This window comes from Stegodyphus dumicola, chromosome 9 (genome assembly GCF_044657685.1).
Source record: "Stegodyphus dumicola isolate Sdum_Otavi_A_Nest chromosome 9, ASM4465768v1".
Taxonomy (NCBI): domain Eukaryota; kingdom Metazoa; phylum Arthropoda; class Arachnida; order Araneae; family Eresidae; genus Stegodyphus; species Stegodyphus dumicola.
In genome coordinates this window covers 20,600,498-20,617,811 of record NC_140776.1, presented here as the reverse complement: position 1 = coordinate 20,617,811, position 17,314 = coordinate 20,600,498, and the positions used below count along the sequence as shown (strand labels likewise).

Below are 17,314 nucleotides of genomic sequence, written 5' to 3'. Positions count from 1 at the left end.
TAATCAATTACTGTTTACTTTCAATAAAATCTTACAGACATAATTAACCCAAGAAATGAAGACAAGCAGTTATGCATTTTTAATATTAAAGCTTCTTAAAATTTAAAATTAAGCTTTAATTTTTACATAAATGAGTTTTTTAATCGTACACAATTTTACTATTAACATGTATATAATATTTTCTGTAAACATTATTTCATTGATAACAATGATAATCCACTTTTTATTAAAGCATTTAAATTTCTAAACTATAATTTCTAATAACTTAATTTTATCTTGATTTCTGTTTTACCGGTATATAACTGTACATGAACTTCAATTGCATATTTTGCCTTGGGTCTCGCTTTCAATCTAGATTAGATTCCACAGAATGTCCACGGAATTTAGATTAGATTTCACAGAATTACCACATTCCAAGGCATCGAATTTAAAACTCAAATTTGTTTATTTAGGAACAATGTTAGGATTTCTGAGGGAAAAGTTAAACTTCGCCGTATATCCAGTCTTAAATTAAAGAGGTTAAACTAACAACTGAAAGAAAAAAAAAATCGTTTCTATATAAATTGAAGCTTAATTTTATTTTGCTTACCTTGGTTTAAAAAAATATATAAATTTTCTTTTTTTTTAATAAAAATTACATTGTTCACCTTTATTTATTTATTCATTCATTGTAACACTTTTCGAATGAGCTTAAAAAAGCTGCATAAAGCTAAAAGAAAAATGTAAATTTATTTATACCAGTCTATTAACTAGAAATAATTTAGAGACTGAAAATTTCATATACGCATTCGGGCGCAGTAAAAATTTGAAAAGGACTCACTTATTATATAACCAGCTGGGAACGCCATGTTTGGGGGCCACTTGTGTAACTATCAAACTCCAACCCGATGACTCCATCAGGATGGCCTCATGGGCCCTGATTAAAACAAAACACAATGTTTAGAATAAAAGCTTTTTCACCTCATATACCCTACATTTCTAAAAGGACTAAACAAGAATTTTTGTGAATATATGAAGTATTTCGCTCTTCTATTAACATAAATAACTCTCATATATGTCTTAGCCTCAGTGTGAATCAATTTGCCTACGGCGAACTCATCCACGTCTTTATGACATTAAAAGAACACTTGGAGTAACTTTTTTTCGGTTAGGCCTAAAAGACCTCAAAGCTATCATTTTTGACACAAAATAGTAGTCTTGTTCTTTCAGAAAATTTTAAAATTAACAAAATGCAGGCATTTATGTAATTTTGAGCTCATTTCTAATGTTTATTCTCCCCCTCCCCTCTCCAGTAATGCAAAATAGCATTTAGCTACAGAACAGCGAAATGATTGCCTATCACTTTCTTATGTATCTTCTCTCCCACCCTTATCGATACATAATAAATAAATACTTTGATTAGTTCTAATAAAACGCAGATTTCATATTTGAAGCTTTAGAATAGTAAAAAATCATTAAAAATCTGCATTTTTTGTTCTGCACATTTGAAAGTTATGCTATTTGCCGATTAATGACTTTTGTTTTGCTTCTGCTGTATACCAGTATGCGAAAATATGTCAGCATTTCTGACATGTTTTAAAGAAACATATTTACGCTATGTAAAATAATTGTCTTACGATATCAAATCTTGCTCAAATAATTATCGTCATTATTTCTTCATGCAAATCTGGAAATTTGGGCTATTCAAAAATATGTTTTAAAATGGAATTTGCCACAATTAAATATTTATGTTATTCATATGTATTTTTATACAATTAAATATTTTATGTTATTCATATGTATTTTTATATTAGAACTGAATATTAGAACTTGAAAGCACCGCTGCTTCAAAATTTTCATCTGTATTTAAGTATACAATGAATCCATTACAAACCTGAATAAAATATTTTTGACACACCCTTTTTACTCAGTAATAAAAAAAATTATTTAAAAATCGCAAACGCAAAGAGGATTGCAAAAATACATAAAAACAATTATAATTACGAGACGCATAACTATTTCAGTTGTCGTCTAAAACTGTTCAAACGGATATCTATACTAATATTTGATGAATTATCTGTGATTGCGCATATCTTTAGTTATGCATAATCTTGAATTGTAAAATATTTCAGTAATGTTTCATGACTACTTGTTCTTTTAAATATGAAGACAATTTTAAGTACAAATTGAACGTAGAAATAAAGTTAATTTGGGTCAATAAACTGTACATATTTATGTATACACGGTGCCCCATAAATGTTGGTACAAACTTTTTAAGGACACGTGAAAAGGATTGAGACTTGCACAGCAATCTATGGCAGCAAATGTCATTGTATGGCACTAGGTGGGGCTGTTCGCGAGGGCTGTTCACTAACTTGCTGTTTGGTCACTAACTTGCTGTTTGGTCACTAACTCTTTGCGCTGTTTCGATCAGAAAGTGCTTAGTCGGTCCTTACCTGTTGCCAACACCTATTTCATCAACAAATTATATCATCCTTTTGAAACAAGTTCAGTTAGGCTTACTTCACCATGTGTCACGAAATGTGAGATGCAACATGTGGTTTCAACATGATGGTGGTACCTCCCCGCTATGAAAGTTGTCTCTAAAGACACTTAGATGTGTCGTTTGATTAATAATAAACATGCCGTGGTGGACACAAGTTTTCCGGATAGGACCAATCTCGATTTATTTCTTTGGGAAGCACTTAAAGCTGTTGTGTATAAAATAACTGTCTAGTTCAAATAGATTTGGTTGCAAGTACCGCGTGCACTGCTGCAGATATCCAAAGAAATCTAGGTGTTTTTGACCGTGTCCGCTAATCTATGGTACGTCAGTGTAACGCATGCATCGCTTGTATTGGTGGAAACTTTGAGCACCTTTTGCAACATTTTTAAATAGTATCATCTACTACAATATTACGCAGTATTTATGGGCATTAAATACATCTGGCAATCTCTGTCTTGTGTTCCTTCATTTCTTTTGCCTCTGATACCATTTTCCCATGACCAGAAACGTCATGGTAAAGTGTAATGCTATGCAGTTCGCAATCCTCTTGAGATTCTGTATCTAATCATAACGTCTGTACCAATATTTATGGGACACTATGTATGCAACTTATATACAGCATTTCACAATATTTTCAAACCATGATTCGCTAAATTCTCAGGAATATGCAAGTAACTTTCTGTGGATCTTTGAGTAATTCTCGAGCAAAAATTATTTTCTTTATTTCAATTTTTTAAGAAAATAATAAAAAAAAAAAATATATTATTTGCCAAACATTTCTGCGCATTATTCCCTGGTTTTTTGTTTGTGGCGGTTTTCTTACTAACGATGATGCCTACCAGCGGCCGAGCGGTAAAGCCGCTGAACACTAGTAGTTTCGAATCCCGCGAACGGGCTGGCTGCATGGGTATTTTCGTGGTATTCCCCATGTGTAACGTGTATACGAGCCAGTTTCCCTTAGGAAATCCTCGACGAAGGCATCCCTCCCCTTAAGCAGATAGTCCTCGAGGCTTTGCCGCAATTAAATAACCTAATCTAACCTTCTCAATAACGATAAGAAGCTGTCTTTATCCACCACGTATCTAAAAATCGAATGCTACAACAAACTAAATTTGCAACCGGGCATCTGCTTATGAGTTTTAATTGGACAATGATGTTAAATAAAATGCTAGCTAAAGCAGTGGAAGCACACATTTCCCACGAAAAAAAAATAAGGATTCATAATCTCAAAAATTATAAATAAAATTATTTTTCATGAACATCTCTTTTCGGGATTATAATTTTTTCTCGATTTTCAAAACAGTAGCAGCAGTCCTCGAGGCCAATTCAATATAGTTAATTTCTGTTGAAGCATATTTTTTAACTTGATAACAAAATTCTTTGCCTGCAATCTGCACCTCCCCTTTTGATCACATGTATGTTTTTCTACATCGTTATGCCGATGCATTTAATAAAAAAGTGGTATGTGGTAGCATGCCCGCAGGACAGCAAGTAAAAGCAAGAGTGCAACGTGTCTAATATGAAAGCTTTCTTCCAGAATAAATGGATATTGTTTATATTAATTCCTACTGCTTAATATGAAGTTTGGACTCCCAAATTTGAAGTGAAGATTGCCTGAAGCCTTATATAATTACCTGAGTCTTTAGCATTAACCAGAATCATATAACATGGGTTAATTTTGAAATGGCATAGTTGAGTTTTATTATTAGCAGTTACTACTTTGAGGATGAAAAAAAAAATAATAATAACAAAACTAAATTGGAAAGCCTAAAGAGTATTGTCAGTTACAGTGAGTGTTTAACATATAGCCTATCTCCTAATTTTCACCTTACACACATATATTAAATACAGTTAAAGAATATTTCATATATATATATATATTTAACCCTTAGAAAGCCGAAGTCTTCGCTAAGCTGTATGCTTAAAATTCCGAAACGCCTGCCCCCCCGCCCATTAACGCATAAAGAGGTGTCAAGTTTTCAAATGACATCCTTTCTACTTCCTAACAAGAACCTTCCATTAGCCTTTTAGGACAAACTGTCTGCAGTAAAGTGATACAATGCATTTGGAAACATGCACCTGCTACTGCATACCTAGGAGGAAAGAGAAAAACAACAATCTCGGCGGTTGTCCCCGTTTGAATGAAAGAGCGTCTCGGACGTTTTGACCTTCAGAGGGTTAAAGTACATTTCATACGCAAGCACCATTAAAAATACCAATGGCACCACTGTCCTTTTGAGACAACTGCAGTTTAAATTCATGTATCATGAGAGCTTTTCCCATATAAAATTCCACTCTTGCTGCAAGACTGACATAATACCTGTATTCCACAAAAGAATACCTCTTCTTGCCTATAACCCATACCTAAATTTTTGTCTTGACTCCAACAGTGGCTTACGAAACAAAAAAAAAATGTTACAACGCCTTTGAACTGCCTTGTGTTCTCTCTGCTGTATTTGGTGATTCGTTCCTTGGAAGCCATCCTAATTAATTGCCATATTTCAGTTTTCATGGATCTGCAAAATAACACCCGGTATACTTTTCTGATCCTTAGAACTATGGAAACCGATACGATTTTGGACATGGTTAAATACAGTAATAGCTTGGCCGTTTTCTTCTATTTGGGAATGTGAATAAAATCAGTAATCCTTTTTTTATATTATGTTCATCTCTTTATTTATAAGGTATTTCTCCAACTTCTTGACGTGCCTTCGTGGTGTAGTGGTTCTGCACGCTGGGCCGGTATTCCAGAAGTCCGTGGTTCGATTCCCGGCGAAGACATTTGCTCAGTTTTCATCTTGTCTGCTTCCAAAATACCTAATGTCTCTACAGTGGCGCCCGAACTAAAAGGGTGTTGGATGATGATTCTCCGCACCCAGGATTTGGCGATTGGTCCCCTAAAAACCCCAGTCGCCCTTTAAAAGGATGAGTATGTAAGGTATTTCTCCCACCTTCCTAGCGCGTCTTCGTGGTGTAGTGGTCAAGACACTGAGCCAGCATTCAGAGGTCCGTGGTTCGATTCCCGGCGAAGGCTGTTGCTAATTTTTCAATCTCTCTTGCTTCTAAAAATCCTAATGTCTCTACACATTTATACTGAGCTTGTATAAATGAAGAAGTGTTAAATTATTATAACTACAGTGTGAGCCAATATAGCTTTAGGGATTAAGAAATATTTACTAGGCAAGTACCATTGTGCATAACTATAACAAATTTCATTATCTGAAATCTTACTTGAAAGAGCATGACTCTGTTTACCTCATTTCACTTTTTAATCATGATTTATAAGTTAAAACAATTTATTTTATTCTTGACAGAAGAAGTAAATCTTTCATAACCTTATATTCCTTAAAAAAGAGAAATTCTACTTATGTTATATAAATACTTAGAGCGTAAGGTATACATTGCAGAGGGATTTATTGTAAAGAAAAGCGTTATTCTCGAAACGTAAATGACATGGAAAAGCTAAAATTAAAAATGCTTGAAATTCAAACAAGATAAACAATGCATCTTCGCCAAGATAAGTTACCACTTTATCGAGTTACTTTATATTTCGAAATTCTAACGTAATTCTAAAGCATTAAAGTATTCAAAGTTGGCAGGTGGAAATTGAACTAAGATTAATGCACGGATTTAAATCAGAAGTGTAAAAAAAGATTTGGAAAAACGCAAATGTGAGAACAAAGTTTTAAACTTTTGAATCAAAACAGAAGAAATGTCTGAGACGTAGCGCGTTTTTTACGTGGAGAAAAAAATAAGAATTGCTTTTTTTTTTTTTTTTTTTTTTTTTTTTTTGCAACATGTTTCATTTTTCCTCTCCGAATATGGGTAACGGGGATCAAGTAATGAAATGCATTTTCTTTTACAGAAAGTTCCACCGGGCTCTCTCAGAATCGATTCTGCATAGATTTTCGGACGTCTTCTGTTTCAGTTTTATAAGATTTTTAGTTTTCTTCGCTTTTTCTACTTTACAAAACTGCCTCAGAGAACGATTTTTTTTCCCAAGCTCCCTCGGCAAGGGAATGAAAAAAGTCGTTTTGGAAAGTTGTAGTTTCTAACTTCCAACTTTTACTTATTTTAACTCTAGTACCAAAAAGAAATTATTATTAAAGCTCTTTATTACTAAAGCGAAGATAAAAAATGCTATTAAATTGCATATAACTTCACATTCATGTTTACCATATTTATAAAAATGCATTTATGTGACGAAATATATTACCTTATGTTAAATGCACACCGATACTCAGGAGCTAAACCTTAGTGCATGCTTTCATTTTAAAGTTGTTTACTCATTCAGTTCGCTTCGATCTAATATTACTTTTATGCACCTTGATGGAAAGAAAGTTCTCGATACCAAAATGGAGGTGTCCGAAGCGAAACATTTGCAAAATGAGGAACTGAGACGCATTCCGTGGGCAAGGAGAACAGCTTGTAGAGTCATTGCGGCTATTTTGAAGCATTAGATGTAAAAAATGTGCAATGACCTAGCCTGGACACGAGCCTGGAGCTCTCGAATACGCGCTAAGTGTGCTATCCGTTACACCACCAAGGCACGCAGGAAGGAGGCAGAAAATACATTAAAATCCATAAATAATTAGATAAGCAATATTATGGTTTAGTGTAAAATAAGGTTACTAAAATAAGGCTCTTTAAGACGGCACCTTTGAAAGTGACCAATAATTCTAGGAACATAAAAGCACATCGGTATTGACTATCACTTCTCAAAGTAAACACCTCCATAGAAGATAAAAATTGTCTAGTACGCTGCGTGGTGGTCGCTGTGAACGTAACATCATAAGTAATTAATAATATTTGTATCTATATCAGTAATCAATGGTAGTGAATACCATTATTGTTTGCAAGCTAATTATAACACATTGAAGGGCAATTTGAATTGTAATTAAAACTATATATCCCCCCCTTAGTATAGTAGGCTTGATACAGGCCAATGTTGAAATTAATATTGGCTGTTTAAAATATGTAAAATTTTAGGTTTGATTTTTGTGTGGTTAATGTCAGCTCACTAGTAACGTAGATTATGCTAATCGATTCTAAGTGATAGGGTTGGCTCCAGGTTTGGGTTTTGTGATTTTTCCGAAATGTAATGTAAATACGAGCTAGTTTACCCGAGTCTTCTACCAAGGGATCATCCCCTTAGGTTTATAAACCTCATATTGTCGTAGTCAAATAACTAGTAACGTAGATTATGTCAATCCAATATGTAACCACTTCTTTTGGAAAAGTTTTGAATAGGTGGACAGAATTATATGAAATTCACTACAGTTAATAGCCTATTTCAATATGTTAAAAGATTGAATTTTTAAAAAAATTCAATCTTTTCTCCAGGCACTGCTGTTTGAGTATAATTCAATAGGTTTTATTTTCAATCAAAAGTTTTAGTCTTATCATTTGTTTGGAGAAGAATCACTCAATTTTATTGATTAAGCTCCGTTTATGCATCGGTTATCATAACATAAAATTTTAATTAACTCTAAACTGTATCAAATCTTTTCTACTTGAATTATAGTGCAAAGTCAGGAAATGCGATTATTTTAAAACCCAATTGGGCGTTAACGCAGAAGGAGTATCAGTCTCGAAACGGCAATTTGCGTAGAATCACCTTAAATGGCCGAATCACTTTTTATATTGTTGCCACCAAATATTATCGCCCTATATTATATTTAAAGAAACAAAATAATGAAGAATCTGCATGAATGTATGCATGTTTCCCGCACTGTGATAAAAAAAAAATATCAAATTTTAAATAAAGTTGTCCTCCACTCGAACATGGGTACCTGGAAGACCGAATTTGGGATTTCGAATTTGTTTTATTGTCTATTTCATATTTTGTAAAGCGTTTATGAATTTTTAATTAAAATTCGACGATTTCAAAGCGAGCAGTAGCATCGTTATAGACAAAAAATAAATAAATAAATAAATAAAATTTGATCTCCAGCGCGCGAGACTGCCGATCAGAAATTCTAAATATATGATGTTTATAAATAAAATTCTAGCACAATGTGGAGCTAGCCCAAATTCTCTCGAAACTTGTGTGTGTGTGTCTGTAAATGGAAAAAAATAAACAGACGTTTGGGTATAATATAAAATCTGAAAGCTTTCAGATTTTATTTTTTAACAATTGTTTGCGCCCTTCGCAACTAGTAACGTAGATTATGCCAATTGTTTGGCTACAAATTTTTAGTTCCTTATAAGTTTTTTTTTTTATTTTTTTTTTTTATTATTATTTTATTCTAACATTTCTTGTGAATTTAAAATCAAACGTGACCTAATGCAGCAACATTGCACAGAGATTACAACTCTTAATTTTATAATAGAAAGAGAATGAAAATAAAATTCTTTGAAATTTCTGAGAATCACATTATTATAGGATTCTCAAATAAAATAACATTGGTATCACAAAATAAGGTGACAGTTTATTTTACAATCTGCAACAATTTAAGGTTGCTTATAATTAAATGAAGATTTTAAACCTCAGAGGGCTACTTCCACTAATTTTGCCTAATTAGTTTGGAAACTTTCTGCAAATACATTAAGAGTAATTTATATCTTTAGGATGAGGGAACTTCCCCAAATCCTTCCCGAATCCATCGACGTTTTACACGTAACGAAACAAAAGTGCAATTTTTAAGTTCACTCAACTGTTTTCTTAGGCACATATTTATATAACTAGAAAACTAATACGTTTACAGCTAGATGATTAGCGCAATTCCAAAGAGAAAACCTTCATATCCTCACAAAATTCAATTGATACCTTTAATCTAGTACTGATTTGAATTTATCAAATAAAATTTCAAATCTAGACGTATACCTCTCAAGAAGACTGAACAAATACAGGAAAATGGAGGTATATCCTCTTTTCTTCTATAACTGCGAAAAGAATTACTTCCAAATTCCCTTTTGTAAAATAAATTAATAAGATAGATTCAATTATTCAGATTCCCCATTTCGGGGCGGAAATATATCACGTTATAAGTAACTACAAAAATTGTGCAATTTGACAATTTATTTTAATGAAAAGTAAAATGTAATTTATAAACGGTAGTTAATAAAAATGTGTAATTTATTAATTTTTAAACATTAATTTTAGACCAGAAATTACACATTTTCATTTTCGTTTAGACCTCTGGGATAAGAAACATATGCAGGATGCAGAATCATTTTCTTAAATATAATGTTTTGCATTGGGGAAGACAAATGCATTTATAAATAAAATCGTTTTGTTAATGGATGCATGAATATGTCTTATTCATAATATTACTTCTTTGTCTTCGTATGATTTTTTGATGATAAACATACAGGCCAGGGATTATAGACCGAAGCCACATAGAACCTCGTGTTCTATATGATATGTTAACCATTTGATAGGTATAATAAGGGACTGGTTTGACAAGATCCTAAGCTATTTGAGATATGGGGCCCTTTATGAGGTATATGAGTCAACTTTTTATATGGAATATGGTACATAACATTTGGGGAGGGGCCCAGAAAAAGGTATATAAGCTGCAGCTTGTGCAGCTTATATATAAATCCGGCAATGGTAAAATATGTCGGCCTTTACTTATCAAAGTTAAATACCTAATGCCACTTTGCTATGCTTATCATATAAAGTACATATAATAAAAGGCAACGTGACTAATAAGTTAACTTTACTACGCATTTCTTTGCCTCTATAATATAATAAAAATAACAGCAGTATTGATAAAATTGTTACACTAAATACTGTAGGGAAAACATTTTGGACTATAATCAATTATTTTAATATCATTTCTATAAATGTCTTACACACTGAAAAATTAAAGGAACGACTATAAAAGGATACTTTTTATTAATTATGTTGAAGAAAGTCTAATGAAAGTTGGGAAGGTGGTTCAAGGTCAAGGCTATCACATAAACCAGAGTTTCTTAAACTGGGGGTCATGGACCCTCTAGCAGGAGGTGGCCAAAATTTTTAGCAGTTTTGATATTTCTTTAAATTATTATAATAATTTACGATTACCAAATATTTTTACATAATGTATCTGAAAATAGATAAAAATAAAACAATACAGACTAAGAAAATAAAGTTTGTTTCAACGCATTCTTTTACACATTTTATAATATAAACGTTCATTTTCCTTGCTTTGCACATGACGCTGTCATTTCGCCTGTTTCTTATTTAAAATTTTCGCACTGTTCTATGTCTTAAAATTAGAAATTAAAGTTACTGACCTAAAACTGCAATAGTATATTACAGTACAAGTGAAAAAAAAAATTGACAGTTTCACTCAGGTGTGTGTCGGATTTGTGCAATGCTTTTGAGGTCCCACAAAAGTTTCGTAAATGTTACGAAGTCCTGGAATCGCGAAGAAAATCTTATGATAAAAAGGGGTCGCGACTGAAAAAAGTTTAAGAAACCCTGACATAATCCAATGAGATTCACCTACGCTGCATAAAAATAATAAATTTTTGCACTTATTCCTTCAGCACATGTGGAAGAAAATCAAAGGAATTTTTTAAATCCTTATTTCAGGGAATGTACCAGTAACAGGATAATGTCGCGTGTAGAATGTAGAACGTGTCGTTGCGAAAGCATTTAACAGACTGTGATATATGGCGTGCGATTGGGAGAATGGTAGCAAGACAGACGCTGACAAAGGTCTCTAAAGACGTAAAAGTAGACAAAAGCGTAGTGTCAAGAGTCTGTAAAAGGTATAATAACACTGGTGATGTAGTCAGACAGCCATATCAAGGTCGAAAACGTGCCACAACTCTCTTGTCAACGACAGCTAAATAAAATAGACAATTGATGTCAGGCCAGATGGCAAAAGATATAGTGACAACTGCAAGATTCGGTTATATTGTGAGTGGCAGACTGCATAAATGATCGCTCTATGCAAGGAAATTCATGATGTACAATTATAATGATCTCTCAAACCTCATCAGGCCTCTAGCCATACTAACTATTTGTAACTTGTAAATAGAGTACTTGTATCTTTGCAATTTATGTCTCTTTAATATTGTACTATGCTTATGTTTCTCTTACGAATTAATTGCAATTTTTCTCTTTACACCCTCTTAAAGGATCGAAGGGTTTTGCACTAACCATTTATTTCAGGGATTACTAACCCCACGCTATCCCCCACTAGCTTAAACTGACCCCAGGATTTTTTCGGAGCATTTCCTAGTCTATACCACTCCAGTGTTTTTCATCTCTTTATCATTCACTACTAGGTAATTAGATTCATTATGATTCAAAACTCATTCATTAACTTACTTATTTTTAAAAGATAGTAAAAATGCTTTGAAAAAAGTCTAATTATCATATTCTGTAAAATATTATTGATCACCTGCTTTACTTATATATCTCATCATTCTTTCCCCCAAAATTCGTAATGAAAACTATGTTCCACGTGGAATATGTCGCCGAACCCAGGTACCCTGGTGTCAAGGCATCACTGCAACAACACTGGAAACTCATGATTTGTGCCCCTCAAATTTGGGCTTGGAAATGTAGGCAGTTTCAGCAGTGCAGATAGCATTGTGATTGCGGTATCACGGTCTGGCCCGAGTTCTCTTTATTGATGAATACCATGTTTGTTTGAAGAGTGATTCCAGGTCTGTTACGATCTGAAGAGAGAAAACATGCACAATAAACCTGAAAATATACGTGAAAAGCATCGGTATAAAGACGATAGTATAGACGAGTTTGAGCAAGTATCATTTTAGATAGCTGCACTGACCTACACATTTTTATTAGCCCGACTATAAAAGCTGGAATATGCAGAGATGAGGTTCTTCATCATTATTAATTATTATTAGCCTTATTAATTATAATACTTATTACATCATACATTTTTAAAATTTTTCTCTGTATCTCCAAAAGATTGTAACTCCATCATTTCCTTAACTCTAAATGATATTTTTATGTTCTTATTTAAAATAATTTTTAGCAGAGACAAACAATTCTCAATGTTGATTACATGTCAGGAATACCAAATTAAATATCTTATGCAAGTTGTACATACTTAGATGCAAAATCATTCAAGTTACACGAGTTTTTATAGTTGTTATCTTAATTTCTCCTGTCGTTTATTTTCGGTAATACGTTATAAGATATTTTCTCCTTCCTTTCTGCATTCCTTCATGGTGTAACGGTAGCACACTCGGCGCGTATTCGAGAGATCGTGGCTTCGAGTCATGGCGAGGGCACTACTCAGTTTTCATGTCTCCTACTTTAAAAAACAGTGGCGCACGAACTAAAAATGAGGTGGATGATGATTCTTCACCACCAGGATTTGGCAACTGGGTCCTCTAATCCCCAGTCGGCCTTTAAAAGGGGGAATGTATAAGATATTTTATCTCTTCTTTATACATGCCTTTGGCGTAACGGTAGCACATTTGGCAAGTATTCGAGAGGTCCAAGTTCATGTCCAGACGAGGGCATTGCTCAATTTTCATGTTTTCTACCTCTAAAATCCAAATGACTCAACAACAAAACTTTTGTACGGTTATCCAGTGTATTGGGATAAATTAAAGGAGCCAAATAATAGATAATAACATTATTATAATTTTGCCAATGATGAATTAGGTGGTGTTCCGTTTAAAGGGGAAAATTCAGTTAACCTTTGAGCTCACACCTCGAGAATTTTAATCCGATGTTTCCTTTTGTTCGCAGATATTTTAGGATTTTCTCAAAACTTGAACTTGGTACTTCTTGTACCTTATTGGCTTTCTAGTAAGAGGGATTTCTATGAAATTTAAAAATAAGTTTTTTCTGTATGGGGTAATGATTGTAGGTAAATTTTATCCATATGTTTCTAATGTTCTGCAGCCATTTTGCTCGTACGTTATTAATCTGACTGAGAATGAGCGGAAGCAGCAGAAGCTGAGAGATCTTCTTGTAAATAGTTCGATAGACATATAAATTGATGGCGTACACAGTCGTCAAGTAAGGAAAGAATTTGATAGATTAGCGCCAATAAGAAACGTTTTTGAAAAATAAAGAATTTGAACAATTGTATTGCATTCCTGAGTGTTGTACAGTTGAAGAAAAACTAGAACCATTTCGCGGAAGATGCCAGTTTCACCAATACATCAAAAGCAAACTAATGAAATATGGTATACAATTTTTTGCTCTGCGGTATTTCTTATAATATTAATAAATCCTACAGTAAAACTAATCACTTCTCTTGAGCCAACAATGAAATCAATTATTTTATTAGGTATTTTCTTCCTTCTTCCAGCATGCCTTTTTGGTGTATCGGTTAGCACACTCAGCGCCTACTCGAGAGCCCAACGTTCGAGTTCCGGCGAGGGCATTTCTCGTTCTTTATCTCTACTGCCTCAAACTAATTTAATGACTCTACAGTGGCACCCGAACTAAAAGGGTTGGATGATGATTCTTCATTACCAGGATTTGGCAGTTGGATCATCTGAACTCCAGTCGCCTTTCAAAATGGGCAGTGTATACGGTATTTTCTCTCCCCTTTCTGCATACCTTCGTGACGTAATGGTAGCATACTCGTAGGGTATTCGAGAGGTCCAGGTTCCAGTCCCGAAGAGGGTACTGTACATTTTTCACATGTCCTGCTTCCAAAAAAACGTAATGACAATTTGTCACGACGAAATTACTTGAACAGGCTTACTGTTGACTTACTAGAGGAACACCTTCTTGATACATCAGAGAACACAAATATACCACAGAATACTAAACCTAACTCTAAAAGGATTCTTAATTCACCAAATAACAGACCGGCGAAAGATCGCCGTCGATGTGAAGATTGTCCAAAGAAATATCATCGAAAGGCTTTAGAATGATGTGACAAATCATTGTGAAAAACCCGTTCATTCATTATACGCTAGAATTGTTTTATAAAAAAAAAAAAAAAAGAAGTGAAAAAAATGAATGAATATAAAAATTATTTTGAGCATAACCAAGACAATAAATAAATCTGTCAACAGAATATAAATACTCGGTAGTGAAAATTTCTGCCTTTTTTACTCAACATTTTCCAATATAAACATGCTTACAAATTTTCATTTCACTATTATTTAAAAACTTACCTGTAAGAGAATTATAATTAATTTTATGCTTGTTATAAAGAAGAGAACCTTTTGGCGCCCTCAGCATTACATGATGAAATATATTCCTCATTGCACTTAGCTAATAGCTTCTTATAATGAAAGGACTTGGAATAATTCTTTGGAATTCTAGTATTGATATCTATGTATAAATATAGAGCAGTTTTAGTTAAGAAATCAGCTCTTTCATAGAATCCATGGTGACCACGCACATAATCAAAACGGAACTCAGTTCTCCTATTTCTAAGAGAGCTACCAGTTAATGGAGTTTCGATTACTAATTTGTCTCTGTTGGTAATGCCAGAAGAAATATAATCAGAATATATAAGATGTCTTGAGTATCCCAAGATCCTTGATGTACTTGAAAGCAAGACAAATAACCAGAAGTTCTGCTTGAAAAGCAGAGCATTTATTTTGAATACCGTACTTAATATGGTAAACATGAGATTGGACTTTAAAAACAACAAATGCAATTCCAAATTTATTGGTCATTTTACTGCCAAAGCAAAGCAAATGAAAAGACTTTTCAATAGTCTCTCTATAATCGCAGACATTTATGAGATCTAAACTTAAGGTAAAATTATCAACAATCATTATTAGTTTTATTTATTAGTTATATATATGTTAGCAATGTGGTACGATATGCAGAAATGATGAAGATCATGTTATCAATTCCAGTGAATTTCAATTAGCATTTTGTACTGCTGCCATCAATTAAAAGTTGTTATCCAATTGAAATTTATGCTAGATTATGTGACAGTTTTTTTTTTAAACCTAGACTATGATCAGATATTTTACGTATCCCAGAGTAAAAGAACTGACAACTTTACGGCGTTATATGGAAAGAAATATACCAAATAGATATTTAAATTTCAACGTACCTCAGCTTTGTAATGACGCGAGTTTTAGGTATAAATGATGCATTTAGAGACTGGCAGGTTACAGTCTCTGTTTTCTTCAAGCGGAAAAATTGTTTTGACATAATAAATAGAACAAAACAAAGAAAGATATAAATGAAAAAGAAAAGAATTCTATTTTATTGAGACCAAACTTAGAAGCCAGAAAACTTTTGATATTTGAAATAAACTTCTCATGGGCCTCCCCCAAATGCGAAACGATTTTCTATAAAACCAACTTCAGTCTAAAAATATGTTTACCCGAAATTTAATTTTGAATGCGAATAAGATTAAATTTGAATTTTTATCCTTATTTCTCATACCAAAACTTATCATAAGCTCACTTCATAAACTTTTAAAAACTTATAATAAATTTCTAAGCAAAGTTTATGCTAGTAGTATATTCTGGATGCCATCCAAGAGGCTGAGATCCAAAGCTCTAAAATCTGATAAGAAAGATTCCAATAAAATTTCCGCATTTTGCCTAAATTTATTTCTTTAAAGTGTGTAAAGTTCTTCAACTATTTTATTCAGTTTATAAAGTTTAATGGTTGAAAATTGCATTGTATGCCGGTAAAAGATCATTGTTTATATCAATGTTTCAAAAGATCTTATGAATGGACAGTTTTGGATATTTTTATGAAAATATCCAGGGATGTTAATAGTTATCGTTTTAATTAATATACTCTCTAATTTTATAATCTGTACTCTGATTAGATGAAACGTTTATAATCATAATAAATGATATGTAACACATAAAGTACTCGCTATTTGTTTAGAGTGAAAATTAAATAATTATTTGATTTTTTTTTTTTTTTGTTCAAAGTATGCAGTTTATGTAGCCCTGAATGATACATCAGTTAGCAAATGCTCAATTCTATTCCGAACAATAGGCAGCGGACTTCCCTCCACCGTAACTTTTGGATATTTCTGCATGTTATTCTCCTGTTCTCACGGGTACAGTTTTGGTTTACCACTAAAGCTGCCCTTTCGGAAACGAGCAGCTCGCTATGCATGCTTCCGCGCTTTTTAGCTCTATCCGAGAATAAAACGTACGAGAGATTGTATAGACATTAGATTTTTTCGAACCAGGAGATAGGAAAATGAGCAATGCATTCGCCGGGACTTAAACCTGGACCTCTTGAATACGTGCCGAGTGTGCTACCGTTACACCACGAAGTCATGTAGAAGGCAATGTGAAAATACCTCATATACTCCTCCTTTTAAAGGACGACTGGGGATTAGGAGTCCCAATCGCCAAATCCTGGTCATGAAGAATCATCATCCACCATCTTTTAGTTCAGGCGCCACGGTAGAGTCATTAAGGTAGTTGAAGTAGGAAACACGAAAAATGAGCAATGCCCTCGCTGGGACTCGAATCCTGGACCTTTCGAGTACGAGTCGAGCTTGCTACCGTTACACCACGAAGGCGTACAGAAAGGAGAAAGAAAATACTTTACAAGATATTCTAGTTGGGGTATTAGCTTATCGTGGTTGCAAACAGAACGCAGAGCGAAATCTTGCTGAAATAAGAATGTAAGATGGTTATAATTCAGCATTTCTTATATGTTGAGGCCTTTAGCATAACCCTAAATAGGCAGAACTGACAGATAAACAAAACTTAATCCTAAACTTTTTTGCTACTGTTTGATGGACAAATTAAGAAGATATATAAATATAATACCCAAGAAACCCAAGAATATAACTCAATAAATATAGCTGAGCTATAGATCACCTACTGCTGGCGGTAAATTATAATGGAAGGAATTCGGTAAGGACGAAAGCAAGTAAAAGAAAAAGCAATTGGCCGGATTTAATAAAAAGAAGAAATGCGCTCGTGAAACATATTATCAGA

General features: G+C 33.4%; 1 protein-coding gene across 2 annotated transcripts in view; it reads right to left on the bottom strand.

Moving 5' to 3' along the window:
- The window catches only part of LOC118192022 (cell adhesion molecule Dscam1-like), a 1,213,535-nt gene that overhangs the window by 50,479 nt on the left and 1,145,742 nt on the right, over window positions 1-17,314 (bottom strand). The window contains exon 25 of one of the 2 annotated variants that reach the window (XM_085823265.1): window positions 821-916. The exons of the other annotated variant lie outside the window; for it this stretch is intronic. Within the exon in view, the coding sequence (XP_085679391.1) occupies window positions 821-916 (96 nt within the window). The remainder of the gene's footprint in view (window positions 1-820; window positions 917-17,314) is intronic. 2 annotated transcript variants of the gene reach the window in all.